We start from the raw sequence: 14,784 nt of genomic DNA on the forward strand, positions 1-14,784 counted from the left end.
TTGAGTTAATCACAGGGGCATTTGATGTTTACCTCAGTGTGCGGATGTGGCAAGAGTACAGAACAGAGAGCACAGAGTCCTGTATTCGCACAACTATGTAAGATGAACCTTGCCAATGACCACTGCATACATTTCCAGAGCTTCTTGGCAAATGCATATTCCAGAAGGAGATGGACCAGATTTCATCCTCCTACTCCTCGCTGTCATAACAAAGGCTGTGTATGGTGGGACTGAGGAGCCAGCTGCACATGAAGAATCTCTTAGAGAAAGCCCTTCAAATTCAACCCCGTCCATCTTGGTGGATGTAACCTGGGGCTAGCGCCATGGATGTAATCATGACAAAGGTACATTGTCTCTACTTTGTGAGAAGTTTAAGAAGAAATGGCTAGGCTATTGTGGAATCCCTGGGGGAGACTGATCCATGTATTTTCTTCCAGTATAAAGCAAAATATTCATATTTTATTGCTTGTTACAATAAGTATGTGGCGAATTGTGCATTGTTTATATATCCTGATACGATTGCTTAGCAAAATAACATGCACTATTGTTATTAATTCTCTTTGATATTATACCCACAACATAACAACAAGCTTTGACCAGCGACGAATCCGAACATCAGAAGTTTTGAGAGGGGGGAGTTTCACTCAGGACCACAGAAAAGGGAGCAGCGGGTCACTTCAGTGAAATAGAGCGTTAACCAGCAACCAGTCCACGATTGGGATTGATTAGCAAGAGAAAATTAAAGATAGGCAGGGGCAAGGGCAGCGGCCGGCATCTTAATGGACTGAGTCAGATAGGTGATCTTGAGAATTTAGCTCTTTGAGGCTTCAGCAAAGAGAGGCTAGAGTCAGAGAAGGTTTAAAAAGGAAAACCTCAAGGTTAGATTATTTTTCCTTTCCTTCTTTATATCTGCTCAGCTAGGACAGTAGAGATGCCAGGCAGGAGAGTGGAATGGTTCTTCTGCGAGATGTGGGAAGGCAGGGAGACATCCAGCATCCCTGACGACCAGAACCGCGAGAAGTGCATCCAGTTGCAGGTTCTAACAGTCCACGTTAAGAAATTGGAACTGGAACTGGAACCAAATGAACTCCGAATCATTCAACTGAATGGGTGATAGAGAGGTGGATACACCCAAGGTGCAGGACACAGGAAACTGGGTGACAGTCAGGAAAAGGAAAGAGGTTAAAAAGAACCAGTGCAGAGTACCCCTGTGGCCATCCCCATCAGCAACATAAGACCATTCGGCCAATTCAATCATGGGCTGACCCAACTTTTGCAGTCATCCCCACTCCCCTGCTTTCACCCCATACCCTTTGATGCCCTGGCTAACCAAGAACCTATCTATCTCTGCCTTAAATACACCTACTCACTTGCCCTCCACAGCTGCTCATAGCAACAAATTCCACAGACTTACCACCCTCTGACTAAAGTAATTTAGAAACATACAAACATAAAAAATCTACAGCACAATACAGGCCCTTCAGCCCACAAATCTGTGCCAAACATATCCTTACCTTAGAAATTATCTAGGGTTATCCACAGCCCTCTATTTTTCTGAGCTCCATATACCTGTCCAGGAGTCTCTTAAAAGACCCTATTGAATCTGCCTCCACCTCCATTGCCGGCAGCCCATTCCATACACACACTACTCTCTGTGTAAAAAACTTAGCCCTGACTTCTCCTCTATACCTACTTCAAAGCACCCTAAAACTGTGTCCTCTCATGCTAGCCATTCCAGTCCTGGAGAAAATGCCACTGACTATCCACATGATCAATGCCTCTTGTCATCTTATACACCTCTATCAGGTCACCTCTCATACAACGTCGCTCCAAGGAGAAAAGGCCGAGTTCACGCAACCTATTCTCATAAGACATGCTCCCCAATCCAGGCAACATCCTTGCAAGTCTCTTCTGCATCTTCTATGGTTTCCACATCCTTCCTGTAGTGAGGTGACCAGAACTGAGCACAGTACTGACCAGGGTTCTATATAGCTGCAACATTACCCCTTCACTCCTAAATTCAATCCCACGATTGATAAAGGCCAACGCACCACATACTTTCTTAACCACAGAGTCAACCTGTGCAGCAGCTTTGAGTGTCCTATGGACTCAGACCCCAAGATCCCTCTGATCCTCCACACTGCCAAGAGCCTTACCGTTAATACTATATTCTGCCATCATATTTGACCTACCAAAATGAACCATCTGACACTTATCTGGGTTGAACTCCATCTGCCACTTCTCAGCCCAGTTCTGCATTCTATCAAGGTCCCGCTTTAACCTCTGACAGCCCTCCACACTTTCCACAACACCCCCAGCCTCTGTGTCATCAGCAAATTTACTAACCCATTCATCCACTTCTTCATCCAGGTGATTGATAAAAATCACAAAGAGCCGGGGTCCCAGAACAGATCCCTGAGACACTCCACTGGTGACTGACCTCCATGCAGAATATGATCCATTTACAACCACACTTTGCCTTCTGTGGGCAAGCCAGTTCTGGATCCATAAAGCAATGTCCCCTTAGATCCCATGCCTTCATACTTTCTCAAAAGCCTTATGTGGGGTACCTTGTCAAATGCCTTGCCAAAATCTATGTACACCACATCTACTGCTCTATCTTCAACAATGTGTTTAGTCACATCCTCAAAATATTCAATCAGGCTCGTAAGGTACAACCTACCTTTCACAAAGCCATGCTGACTCTCCAAATATTCATAAATCCTGCCTCTCAGGATCTTCTCCATCAACTTACCAACCAGTGAGGTAAGACTCACTGGTCTATAATTGCCTGGGCTATCTCTACTCACTTTCTTGAATAATGGAACAACATCCACAACCTTCCAGTCCTCCAAAATCTCTCCTGTCCCCATTGATGATGCTCAGCAATCTCCTCCCTCAGTAGTCTGGGGTGCATCTTGTCCGGTCTCGGTGACTTATCCAACTTGATGCTTTCCAAAAGCTCCAGCACATCCTCTTTTGTAAGGTTAAAATGCTCAAGCTTTTCAGTCCACTGTAAGTCATCCCTACAATCATCAAGATCCTTTTCCACAGTGAATACTGAAGCAAAGTACTCATTTAGTCCCTCTGCTATCTCCTCAAGTTCCATACACACTTTTTCGCTGTCACACTTGATTGGTCCTATTCTCTCTCGTCTTATCCTCTTGCTCTTCACATACTTGTAGAATTCCTTGGGGTTGTCCTTAATCCTGCTCACCAAGGCCTTCTCATGGCCCCTTCTGGCTCTCCTAATTTCATTCTTAAGTTCCTTCCTGCTAGCCTTATAATTTTCTAGATCTCAAACATTACCTAGTTTTATTTTAACCTTTCATAAGCTTCTTTTCTTCTTGACTTGATTTACAACTTAATTTCTCCACATCTCAGTTCTAAAGGGATGTCTTTCAATCCTGAAGTCGAGCCCTCTTGTCCTAGAATCCCCTACCATGGGAAATAATTTTGCATACCCAAACAGCTATATCACTTTGGATACTGTTGGGGGAGAGGGGGTTGACATAACAGGATGGTTGTAGTGGTCATGTCTCTGACTCTGAGTCAGGCTCGGCGATTCAGAACGGTAGGGAGGGGTGGGGAGAAAAGGCACATTTAGTGATTGAGGATTTGTTGGGTAGAGGAACGGACACGAGGTTCTGTGAGTGAGAGAGATTTCCAGATGGTATTTTGCCTCCCAGCTTCCAGGGTCTGGGAAATCCCAGCATTCTTAAGTGGGAGGGTGAACAGCCAGAGATCTCGGTCCATGTAGGTTCTAATGACATGAGAAGGATGAGTGACCAGGTTCTGCATGGGGAATTCAGAGAGATAGGTGCTAAGTTAAAGGGCAGGGCCTGAAGGGCTGTGATCCCAAGATTGCTACCCATGCCTTGTGCCAGTGAGGCCAGAAATAGGAAGATTACATAGTTTAACACATGGCTAAGGAGTTGGTGTAGGAGGAAGGGCATAAGATATTTGGATCATTGGGCACTCTTCCAGGGAAGGTGGGACCTGGACAGAACGGACAGTTTGCACCTGAACTTGATGGGGACTAATACCCTATTGGGAAGGTTTGTTAATGCTGAACAGTGGCAATCAAACAAGAGTTGCAGGGGATGGGAACCAGAATGCCAGAACAGTTAGTGGAGAGGTTGCGGAGCCAGATATCTGTAAGACTTCAGGCAAAGTTATGAATGAAAAGGTTGAGCATGGTAAGATTCGTGTCGTGAGCTTCGTATAATTCAATGCAAGAAATATCGTAGGACAGGCAGATGAAGATGAGCTAGCTGATTTACAAATAGAGGCAATTTGTAGTGAGGAGGGGCAGTTGATAGGAGAAAGTTGCAGTCAACAGGATGAGTTGCAATGTTTGATAGAGGACAGAAGGTGTACGTGAATGCACACAGTATATAGAATTAGGTAGATGAACTTGTAGCACAGTTACAGATTGGCAAGGATGATGTTGTAGGCATCACTAAATCATGACTGAAAGAAGATTGTAGCTGGGAGCTTAATGTCCGAGGATATACATGGTATCATAAGGACAAGCAAGAAGGCAGAGGAAGTTATGTTGCTCTGTTGGTAAAAAAAAACTGAATTAAATCATTAGAAAGAGCTGACATTGGGTTGGAAAGTGTTGAATCATTGTGGTTAGAGCTAACAAACTGAAAGGGTAAAAAGACCCTGATAGAAATTGTATACAGAACCCCCAAACAGTAATAAGGATGTGGTCTACGAATTACAATGGGAGATAGAACATGCTTGACATTAGGGCAATAATGCAATCGTCATGGGGGTTTCAATATACAGGTAGGTTGGGAAAAATCAGTTTGGTGCTGGATTCCAACAAGAGGAATTTCTAGACCTCCTACGCAATAGACGTTTAGAGCATCTCAGGTTTGACCCCACGAGGGATTCAACTATTTTGGATTGGGTGTGTGTAATGAACTTGAATTCAGAGAGCTTAAGGTAAAATAACCCTTAGGAGCAAGTGTTATAAGTGTGATAAGGAGCAAGGTGATCAAATTTACCCTAAAATTTGAGAAGGAGAAGCTAAGGTGAGATGTATAAGTATTACAGTGGAGAAAAGGGAGTTACAGAGGCACGAGAGAGGAATTGGCCAGAATTGATTGGAAATGACCACTGGCAGGGATGACGGCAGAGCAGCAATGGCAGGAATTTCTGGAACAATTCTTGAGGCACAGGATGTATACATCCCAAATAGGAAGGAGTATTCTAAAGGTAAGATGACACAACCATACTAACAAGAGACGTCAAAGCCAACACGAAAGCCAAAAACAAGGCATATAACAGAGCAAAAATTAGTGGAAAGTTACAGGATTAAGCAGTTTTAAAACACAACAGAAAGCAACTAAATGTTAAGACCCATTATATTACAGGAGAGATTCTAGCATGGATAAGTCTTTATGTATATTTAATAGAAAACCTATAGCACAATACAGGCCCTTCAGCCCACAAAGTTGTGCCAAACATCTCCCTACCCTAGAAATTATTAGGCTTACCTGTAGCCCTCTATTTTTCTAAGCTCCATGTACCTATCCAAAAGTCTCTTAAAAGACCCTATCGTATCCACCTCCACCAGTGTTGCCAGCAGCCCATTCCATGCACTCACCACTCTGAGTAAAAAACTTAACCCTGACATCTCCTCTGTACCTAATCCAAAGCACCTTAAACCTACCTCTTCTTGTGCCAACCATTTCAGCCCTGGGAAAAAGCATCTGACTATCCACATGATCAATGCCTCTCATCATCTTATACACCTCTATCAGGTCACCTCTCATCCTGCATCGCTCCAAGGAGAAAAGGCCAAGTTCACTCAACCTGTTTTCATAAGGCATGCTCCCCAATCCATGCAACATCCTTGTAAATCTCCTCTGCACCCTTTCTATGGTTTCCACATCCTTCCTGTAGAGACGTGATAAGAACTGAGCACATTACTCCAAGTGACGTCTGACCAGGGTCCTACATAACTGCAACATTACCTCTCTGCTCCTAAATTCAATTCCATGATTGACGAAGGTCAATACATCATATGCCTTCTTAACCACAGAGTCAACCTGCACAGCTGCTTTGAACGTCTTATGGACTTAGACCCCAAGATCCCTCTGATCCTTCACACTGCCAAGAGTCTTACCATTAATACTATATTCTGCCATGTCCCGCTGTAACCTCAGACAGCCCTCCACACTATCCACAACACCTCCAACCTTAGTGTCATCAGCAAAATTACTAACCCATCCCTCCACTTCCTCATCTAGGTCATTTATAAAAATCACAAAGATTAAGGGTTCCAGAACAGATCCCTGAAGCACTCCACTGGTGATCATCCTCCACGCAGAGTATGAACCGTCTACAATCACTATTTGCCTTCTGTGGGCAAGCCTGTTCTGGATCCACAAAGCAATGTCCCCTTGGATCCCATGCCTCCTTACTTTCTCAAGGAGCCTTGCATGGGGTACCTTATCAAATGCCTTACTAAAATCCATATACACTACATCTACTGCTCTTTCTTCATCAATGTTTTTAGTCACATCCTCAAAAAATTCAATCAGGCTTGCAAGGCACGACCTGCCCTTGACTAAGCCATGCTGACTATTCCTAATCATATCATACTTCTCCAAATGCTCATAAATCCTGCCTCTCAGGATCTTCTCCATCAACTTACCAACCACCGAGGTAAGACTCACTGGACTATAATTTCCTGTTCCCTTTCTTGAAAGAAGGAACAACATTCGCAACCCTCCAATCCTCCGGAACCTCTCCCGTCCCCGTTGATGATGCAAAGATCATCGTCAGAGGCTCAGCAATCTTCTCCCTCGCCTCCCACAGTAGCCTGGGGTATATCTCACCTGGGCCCAGCTACTTATCCAACTTGATGCTTTCCAAAAGCTCTAGCACATCCTCTTTCTTAATATCTACATGCTCAAGCTTTTCAGTCTGCTGCAAGTCAACTCTACTATCACCAAGATCCTTTACCATAGTGAATACTGAAGCAAAGTATTCATTAAATACCTCTGCTATTTCCTCTGGTTCCATTCACACTTTCCCACTATCACACTTAATAGGTCCTATTCTTTCACGTCTTATCCTCCTGCTCTTCACATACTTGTAGAATGACTTGGGGTTTTCCTTAATCCTGCACGCCAAGTCCTTCTCATGGCCCCTTCTGGCTCTCCTAATTTCCTTCTTAAGCTCCTTCCTGCTAGCCTTATAATCTTCTAGATCTCTAACATTACCTAGCTCTCTGAACCTTTTCTACGCTTTTCTTTTCCTCTTGAATAGATTTATTACAGCCTTTGTACAACCATGGTTCCTGTACCCTACCATGTCTCATTGGACTGTACCTATGCAGAACTCCACACACATACTCCATGAACATTTGCCACATTTCGTCCGTACTTTTCCCTGAGAACATCTGTTTCCAATTTAAGCTGCCAATTTCCTGCCTAATAGCCTCATAATTCCCCTTATTCCAATTAAACGCTTTTCTAACTTGTCTGTTCCTATCTCTCTCCAATGCTATGGTAAAGGAGATAGAATTATGATAGCTATCTCCAAAATGCTCTCCCACTGAGAGGTCTGACACCTGACCAGGTTCAATTCCCAATACCAAATCAAGTACAGCCTCTCCTCCTGTAGGCTTATCTATATATTGCTTCAAGAGACCTTCCTCAACACACCTAACAAACTCCACCCCATCTAAACCCCTAGCTGTAGGAAGATGCCAATCAATATTTAGGAAATTAAACCCATCACGATAACTCTGTACTTATTACACCTTTCCAGGATCTGTTTCCCTATCTGCTCCTCAATATTCCTGTTACTATTCGGCAACCTATAAAAACCACCCAGTAAAGTTATTGACCCCTTCCTGTTCCTAATCTCCACCCACAGAGACTCTATAGACAATCCCTCCATGGCGTCCACCTTTTCTACAGCCGTGACACTATCTCTGATTAACAATGCCACGTCCCCACCTCTTTTGTCTCCCTCCCTGTCCTTTCTGAAACATCTAAAACCCGGCACTTGAAGTAACCACTCCTGTCCCTGAGCCATCCAAGTCTCTGTAATGGCCACCACATCATATCTCCAAGTACTGATCCACACTCTAAGCTTACCCGCTTTGTTCACAATGTTCCTTGTGTTAAAATAGACACCTCTCAAACCTTCAGACTGAGCGCTTCCCCTCTCTATCACCTGCCTATCCTCACTCACACGCTGTCTCCTAGCTTCCTCTATTTGTGAACCAGCCACCTCTTCCCCAGTCTTTTCAGTTTGGCACCTGACAACATTTCTATTCAGTGCAAACCTTTGATTTCTGTCTATACAATCAGTCCTCACATGACCTTTATCCTCCTCCACCTCACTATCTGCTCCAACCCTCTGGTTCCCCTCCCCCTGCAAATCTAGTTTAAACGCCCCAGAGCAGCACTAGCTAACCTTCCTGCAAGGATGTTAGTCCCCCTCCAGTTCAGGTGCAAGCCATCCCGTCGGAACAGGTACCACCTTCTATGGAACAAAGCCCAATTGTCCAGAAACATGAAGCCCTCCTTCCTGCACCATCTCCTTAGCCATGTTTAGCTGTATTATCTTCCTATTCCTAGCCTCACTAGCACGTGGCACAGGCAGCAATTCTGAGATTGCAACCCAGGAGGTCCTGTCCTTCAACTTTGCACCTAACTACCTAAACTCTCTCTGCAGGACCTCCTCCTCCTCCTTCTTATCCACATCATTGGTCCCTACATGGACCACGACATCTGGCTGCTCACTCTCCCTCCTGAGAATACCAAAAACTTGATCCGACATATCGCGGACCCTGGCACCAGGGAGACAACAGACCATCCAGGATTCTCAATCTCTCCCACAGAACCTCCTATCTGTCCCGCTATCAAATCCCATATCACTACTGCTCTCCTCTTTTCCCTCCTTCCCTTCTGAGCTGAGGGTCCAGTCTCAGTGCCAGAGATGCAACCACTGCAACTTGTCCCTGGTAGGTCGCCATCCCCCCCACCCCCCCCCCAACAGTATCCAAAACGGTATACTTATTGTTGATGGGAACAGCCACAGGGGTGCTCTGCTCATTCTGCCTATTCCCCTTCCCTCTCCTGACAGTCACCCAGCTACCTATCTCCAGACTTTTAGGGTGACTATCTCCCTGTAACTCCTGTCTATTTCTGCCTCTGCCTCACGAATGATCCGAAGTTCATCCAGCACCAGCTCCAGTTCCCTAACTCGGTTTGTCAGGAGCTGCAGCTGGATGCACCTTTTACAGGTGTAGTCACCAGGACAAATATGCTGTCCCTGACTTCCCATATTCTGCATACAGAGCACTCAACTGCCCTAGCTGCTGTCTCCATTACCTACTCGTAATTTAATTTAATTAATTAAAGGAACTTACCCAATCTCCACTCCTACCCTAAGCCACTCACACCACTGGCTGCTCCTCTTCAGTTACCCCTCCTTTTATTTGTCCCTGTCAATTATCTCAAGTACTCACTCCCTCTGAGCAACACTGTTTAACCCTTCAGTCCCCGCTGCGCAACGCGCACCTCAGCTGCTCAGCGCTCTCGCAGGCCCTTCGCTCCTCCTCCTACAACCGTCCCTCGATCACTCTGTTCCGAGTCCCCACAGCGCGCCATTTTAAAACAGGAGTCACCAAACTTTCATATTAAATATTAAACACACAGCGCGTATTTTCCTCGCAAGAACATATAAAATCATTGCAACACACCAATATCGCTGAATCAGTGGCTTGTTTCCCGGCAACAGGACGGTCCCATCATGTGCTGATAGGAGGCGGCCGGTGACCCGAGGCCAACCAGTCAGCCTGGCGCGAGGGTATCACTGCGTTCAGGTGACGGATGACCGCGCGTGCGTTCAAGTTCAACAGTGAGCGTGACGCGGAATGAGGAAAAGTGCAGCTGACTCATATCGTTTCATATCGCCAAATCATACCGTTTCTTCACGGCCCGTAGTACATGCTTTGCGGCCCTGTGGTTGGGGACCACTGCATTAAGGGATACTGGGAAATGGCAAGGGATTGGGGATGAGGGGGAAATTAGATTAGCCATGACCCTGAGTTATAAGGAAAGATTCAATAGGGGTAGGACTTTATTTTTTTTTTGGAGCACAGAAGATTGAGGGGGCATTTGATAGTTATACAAAATGATGCGGGGTATAGATAGGGTAAATTCAAGCAGGCTTTTTCCACTAGAGTTACATGTGTCTATAGCCACAGATCATGGACTAAGGATGAAAGGTGAGAAGTTTAATGGGAACATGAGGGGAATCTTCTTCAGTCAGGGACTCCTGAAAGTGTGGAATGAGTTACCAGTGCAAGTGGTGCATGTGAGTTTGATTTCAACGTTTAAGAGAAGTTTCAATAGGTATATGGATGGGGGAGGGGGGCAACAGTCCCAGTGGAGATTGATTGGATTAGGCAGTTGAAATGGTTTGGCATGGACTTGATGAGCCGAAGGGCTTGTTCTCTGCTGTACATTTCTATGACTCTATTGCAAAACCCTTTCCTCCCAATAGCCCTGCAATTTTCTTTCATCTTTGTGTCTGTTCTGTATTGTACTGTTTTATGATCTAAAAACCACTGTACTCATTTCAATTATTTTATTGGCAAATCTTTGTTCTCGAAGAAATAGGTGCCCTCATCGTATCAATGTGGGACAAGATAGTCCAGCTAAATCTGAAAGAAAATCCTTCTCAACTACTTGCCAAGCCACCTAGTTCAATTGTCACTTAACGTTCAAGCACAGAGCAGCAAATTGCAATGATTTACTATGTGACACAGCCTTTAAACAGTTAACGATCCAGTCAGCTTTAAAGTAAAATTTACCCTCGAGTCAAATCACAATTGTCTGCCATACTGTAAGTTAATGAGTTACAACTTTCTTTTCTAAAAGGCTTCTCGCAACAATGAATTCTCATTCTAACCACTCCTTGTCAAAATTGCAATATTAATGAAAAAGGAAGAATGAATATGTTCAAAATATCTGGCACTTCATATCAGCAATCCACTGAGCTGTCTTTTATAAAATGACAGAAAATCTGGAGGCGCAGGAAATCCAAACAACACACACAAAATGCTGGAGGAACTCAGCAGGCCAGGCAGAATCTGACGAAGGGTCTCGGCCCGGAAAGTCGACTATACTCTCTTCCATAGATGAGAGTATTTTGTATTTTGTATTTTGTATTCCTCCAGAATTTTGTATTATTTAAATGTAATGGCTTCTTTGTAATGTTCACTGCTGAGATAACAGTTTCTGTGTAGCAGCAATGTTTGGGTTATGGCTGGAGATAACAGGACTGTTAGCCAATTGGGGATTGTTGTTTTGTCCTGTGTATCCGGCAGGATGTTGTTTTCGCGGTCTTTTGTCGAGGGGAGATGAAGAGGGAAGACGCGTGTGGAGAGAGCTGGTAGACTACTGGACGGAGTGGACTGGGACCTGAGGTCGGAAGGTCGGCGACGTTCGGAGGAGACCGATGGTGGAAGAATGACTACTGAGTGAGCTCCAAAGAGTCTTTGGCTTAGGCCCTATTTTTTGTTGCTCATTTTCATTTACTAACTCTAGATTCAGATTAAGATTAATTGCATATGGTGTACTGTCTGGTATTTTGCGTTGTGGGTTTGTAACTGGGGTTACGTTACACAGCATCCACACAAACGTGATTACCCAGTTTGGCGTGACGAAGGCTGATTCCCCAGAAAACGAACATCCTTCCGGGGCCGTGTTGTTCCCGGCGATGTCGTCAGCTGTCACGCTCAGCAGTGCAAGGACGCCTGCGTCTGAGACTGAAAATAAATACCGGAACACTCGGATTCGTGTCAAATCCGTCTTCGCGAACGGAGCAGGTTCTCCAACATGGCTCAGCCGGCAGAAAGAGGTCAGTATTGAAATGTTCAGATGTTTCTGTCTGGTAGTCGGATAGACTGATCTCTTTCTGTGCCGTGAAGTTTCTCAGTCAGACAGTGTGATGAAGGGTATCGCTCGTTTGAGCTACACCGAATCTGTCACTGGGATTCTGTGCAGAGGTATTGGCCCCTCCGTTGTATTGGACTGTTGCTCGTCCTGAGTGGGGATTAGATTAAGCGCTAGAATGAATTCTTTTGATCTAACATACGCCAAAGCAAGGCTAAAATTATATTAGCTAAAGCAAAGTTTAGTTGGAATTACATGTTGATTTATTACACAGTACGTTAAAAAGAAAATATTCAGATAACATTTTGTTTGTGTCATTTTACATAAGGAAGACACGAATGTTAATCTTTACTTTGACCATCTAATTGAAAATTGACCATAACTCTATGTACTTTGGTGGCCGAACTGCTCAGTACAAGAGACGTTTAATTAATTGTTTGTGTCTGCGCTGTGATTTCAGTCAGTCTCAATGCAGTAAACATGGAAAGGTTTTGAAGATTACCATGTAAAATCACATTTCCCCATGGGGATGAATAAAGTATCTATCTATCTATCTATCTATCTATCAGTCGTGGCTCAACTAGTAATAGGGAAGGCTGAGAACTGACAGGTCGGTGCGGGAATACGAGGTGTTAAAAAGACGTGCAATAAAGCCCCCCCCCCCCCCCACTTCGCCATTCCTCATCTCCTTTTCCATCTCTCGCCTACCATCGCCTCTCTCTGGTGCTTCTCCCTCTTTCTTCCATGGCCTTCTGTCCTCTCCTATCAGACTCTCCCTTCCCCAACCCGCTCTCTTTCACCAATCAACTTCCCAGCTCTTTACTTCATCCCATCCCCCTCCCGGTTTCACCTATCATCTTGTGTTTCTCCATCCCCGCCCTCCACCTTTTAAATCTACTCGTCGTTTTTTCTCTCTCTCTCTAGTCCTGCCAGAGGGTCTCCGCCCGAAACGTCGGCTGGACTTTTTTTCCGTAGATGCTGCCGGGCCTGCTGAGTTCCTTTCAGCATCTGCAGACTTGCTCTTGTTTTTCAAAGCCCTACCTGTGATGGATTTGCGTGTGGGATCTGAGCCCAGATTAGGTCATCGAGCGGGTTTTTACAAATCTACCGTGTTCGCGGCAAATCCTCCATGGCAGATTTCTTGCGTAGATCTTGCTTCATCTTTAATCCAATGGACTGTTCGCAAATTGTGATCTTTGCAGTGTTCCACAACGAGAAGAATTCACATCAACATCTTTACTTTCTTAAAGGTTGAGGAGGTTTGACCTGTTACTGAACACTAACAAACTTCTATAGTTACATTATTGATTGAATCCGAACCGATTACACCACGGCGCGGTACTGTGATTCAAGTTTGTAAGTGTCAGGGCATTTGGGTATGGCGCAAGTGCGGAGAGAGAGACACTGAAGCGGCTCCTGGCTTTCAGGGGAAGATCCCTTGACGCCAACCGGACCTCCTCTCCTGGCTTGAAAGGCCTCGCCTGCCAGCGGAGCCGATCAGCCCGCCGGGTACGTTGTCTCCGAGCGCGCAGCAGAGAAGCTCCGGCTCGTCTCCAGCAGCGGTTGTAGCGCTGGATCAGCTGTTCCGCAGCAGGATCTTCGCATCAATCTCCTGGTCAGCTGATGGGTCTGGGCGTCGAAGGACCGAGTTTGTGATGAAACGTCGCCTTAGTTCGGAAAATGCTTGATCGGCATAATTTGTCCAATGGGATCTTGCAGATGTCTTCCTGGTGTGTGCACTTTTAGGAGCCGCCGCAGAGATGAAATTCCGGATGATGCGGCGGTTAAAGTTCGCAAAGCCCATGAGAGGTGTTAGCCTTGGGGTTTATCCGTCCGCCAATCTCGCCAGCAGTAGCAGACTTCGGTTTGTCCGCAATAAAGATGGCGAGCTCCGTCCCTGCATCGATTATCGGCCCCTAAACACTATTACTGTGAGGAACAGCTACCCTCTACAATCTTTGATTGTAGATACTTTGAGCTGTTCCGGAACCGCCTGAAATTTCCTCGGCTCCATTTGAACACTGGATGGGGTAAGAATATAGTCCCAAACGACACCTGGTCTTTATGCAACTCGCACTACTCTGGCTTAGCGTACAGGTTATCCTCGAGGAGCCGCCGGACGTGCTGGATGTATTCCTGATGAGAGCGAGAATCCATAAGAATATCGTCCAAACGCACAAATACGAACTGATTCTACAGATGTCTCTGAGCGCATCGTTAACTCGGGTCTGAAAACCAACAGAGGCGATGGCCAGACCAATGAGCATGGCAAGGTATTCATAGTGAGGTGTTGAAAACTGTCTTTCACTCACATCCTTCTCTGATACCAAACAGATAATAAGCATTGCGCAGATCAATTTTGGAAAATATGATTGCTCCCTGGAGATGTTCGAACGCAGAGGCAAGCAGGGGAAGAGGGTAGCGGTGCCTCACAGAAATATTGTTTAGGGGCCGGTAATCGATGCAGGGACGGAGCTCGCCATCTTTCTTGCGGACTAAACCGAAGCCTGCTCCTGCTGGCGAGATTGACGGACGGATAAACCCCAAGGCTAACACCTCCTTGAAATGGAAGAAGGATTCGCTCGTTTGCACGACACTGACGCCAAGTTTGGGTTCCTTCTCAATGTCGAGGAACTGTGTTACGGCGCCGAGAGTAACGAGCTTAATAAAATTTGGGCGAGTTGTACAACTCTGATGTTGATGGACAGCAGGTATATGAAGAAATTTTGGATTGCAGAATGTTGCTATCAAGGCGGTTCAACATGAAAATATCAAGACCTGAAGAGTTTCTTGAATTTATTGTTCAGTATGGAGATGAGAGCGTCTTCCCCAATCTTCGCATTGC

General features: G+C 45.3%; 1 protein-coding gene and 1 long non-coding RNA gene across 3 annotated transcripts in view; one reads left to right on the plus strand and one right to left on the minus strand.

The window, feature by feature from the left end:
• LOC140735408 (uncharacterized) overlaps window positions 1–9,852 on the minus strand; it is a 31,426-nt gene extending 21,574 nt beyond the window's left edge. Inside the window, exon 1 of the long non-coding RNA XR_012100747.1 lies at window positions 9,740–9,852. This is a non-coding gene — a long non-coding RNA (uncharacterized lncRNA). The remainder of the gene's footprint in view (window positions 1–9,739) is intronic.
• Window positions 9,853–11,748: 1,896 nt separating this feature from the next.
• The window catches only part of LOC140735410 (lysosomal dipeptide transporter MFSD1-like), a 51,434-nt gene continuing 48,398 nt past the window's right edge, over window positions 11,749–14,784 (plus strand). Inside the window, exon 1 of one of the 2 annotated variants that reach the window (XM_073060445.1) lies at window positions 11,749–11,904. In XM_073060445.1, coding sequence (XP_072916546.1) covers window positions 11,764–11,904 — 141 coding nt within the window. In that variant the 5' untranslated portion in view covers window positions 11,749–11,763. The remainder of the gene's footprint in view (window positions 11,905–14,784) is intronic. The other variant, XM_073060447.1, reaches the window with a different exon arrangement.

The sequence above is a fragment of the Hemitrygon akajei genome, chromosome 11, assembly GCF_048418815.1.
Source record: "Hemitrygon akajei chromosome 11, sHemAka1.3, whole genome shotgun sequence".
Classification (NCBI taxonomy): domain Eukaryota; kingdom Metazoa; phylum Chordata; class Chondrichthyes; order Myliobatiformes; family Dasyatidae; genus Hemitrygon; species Hemitrygon akajei.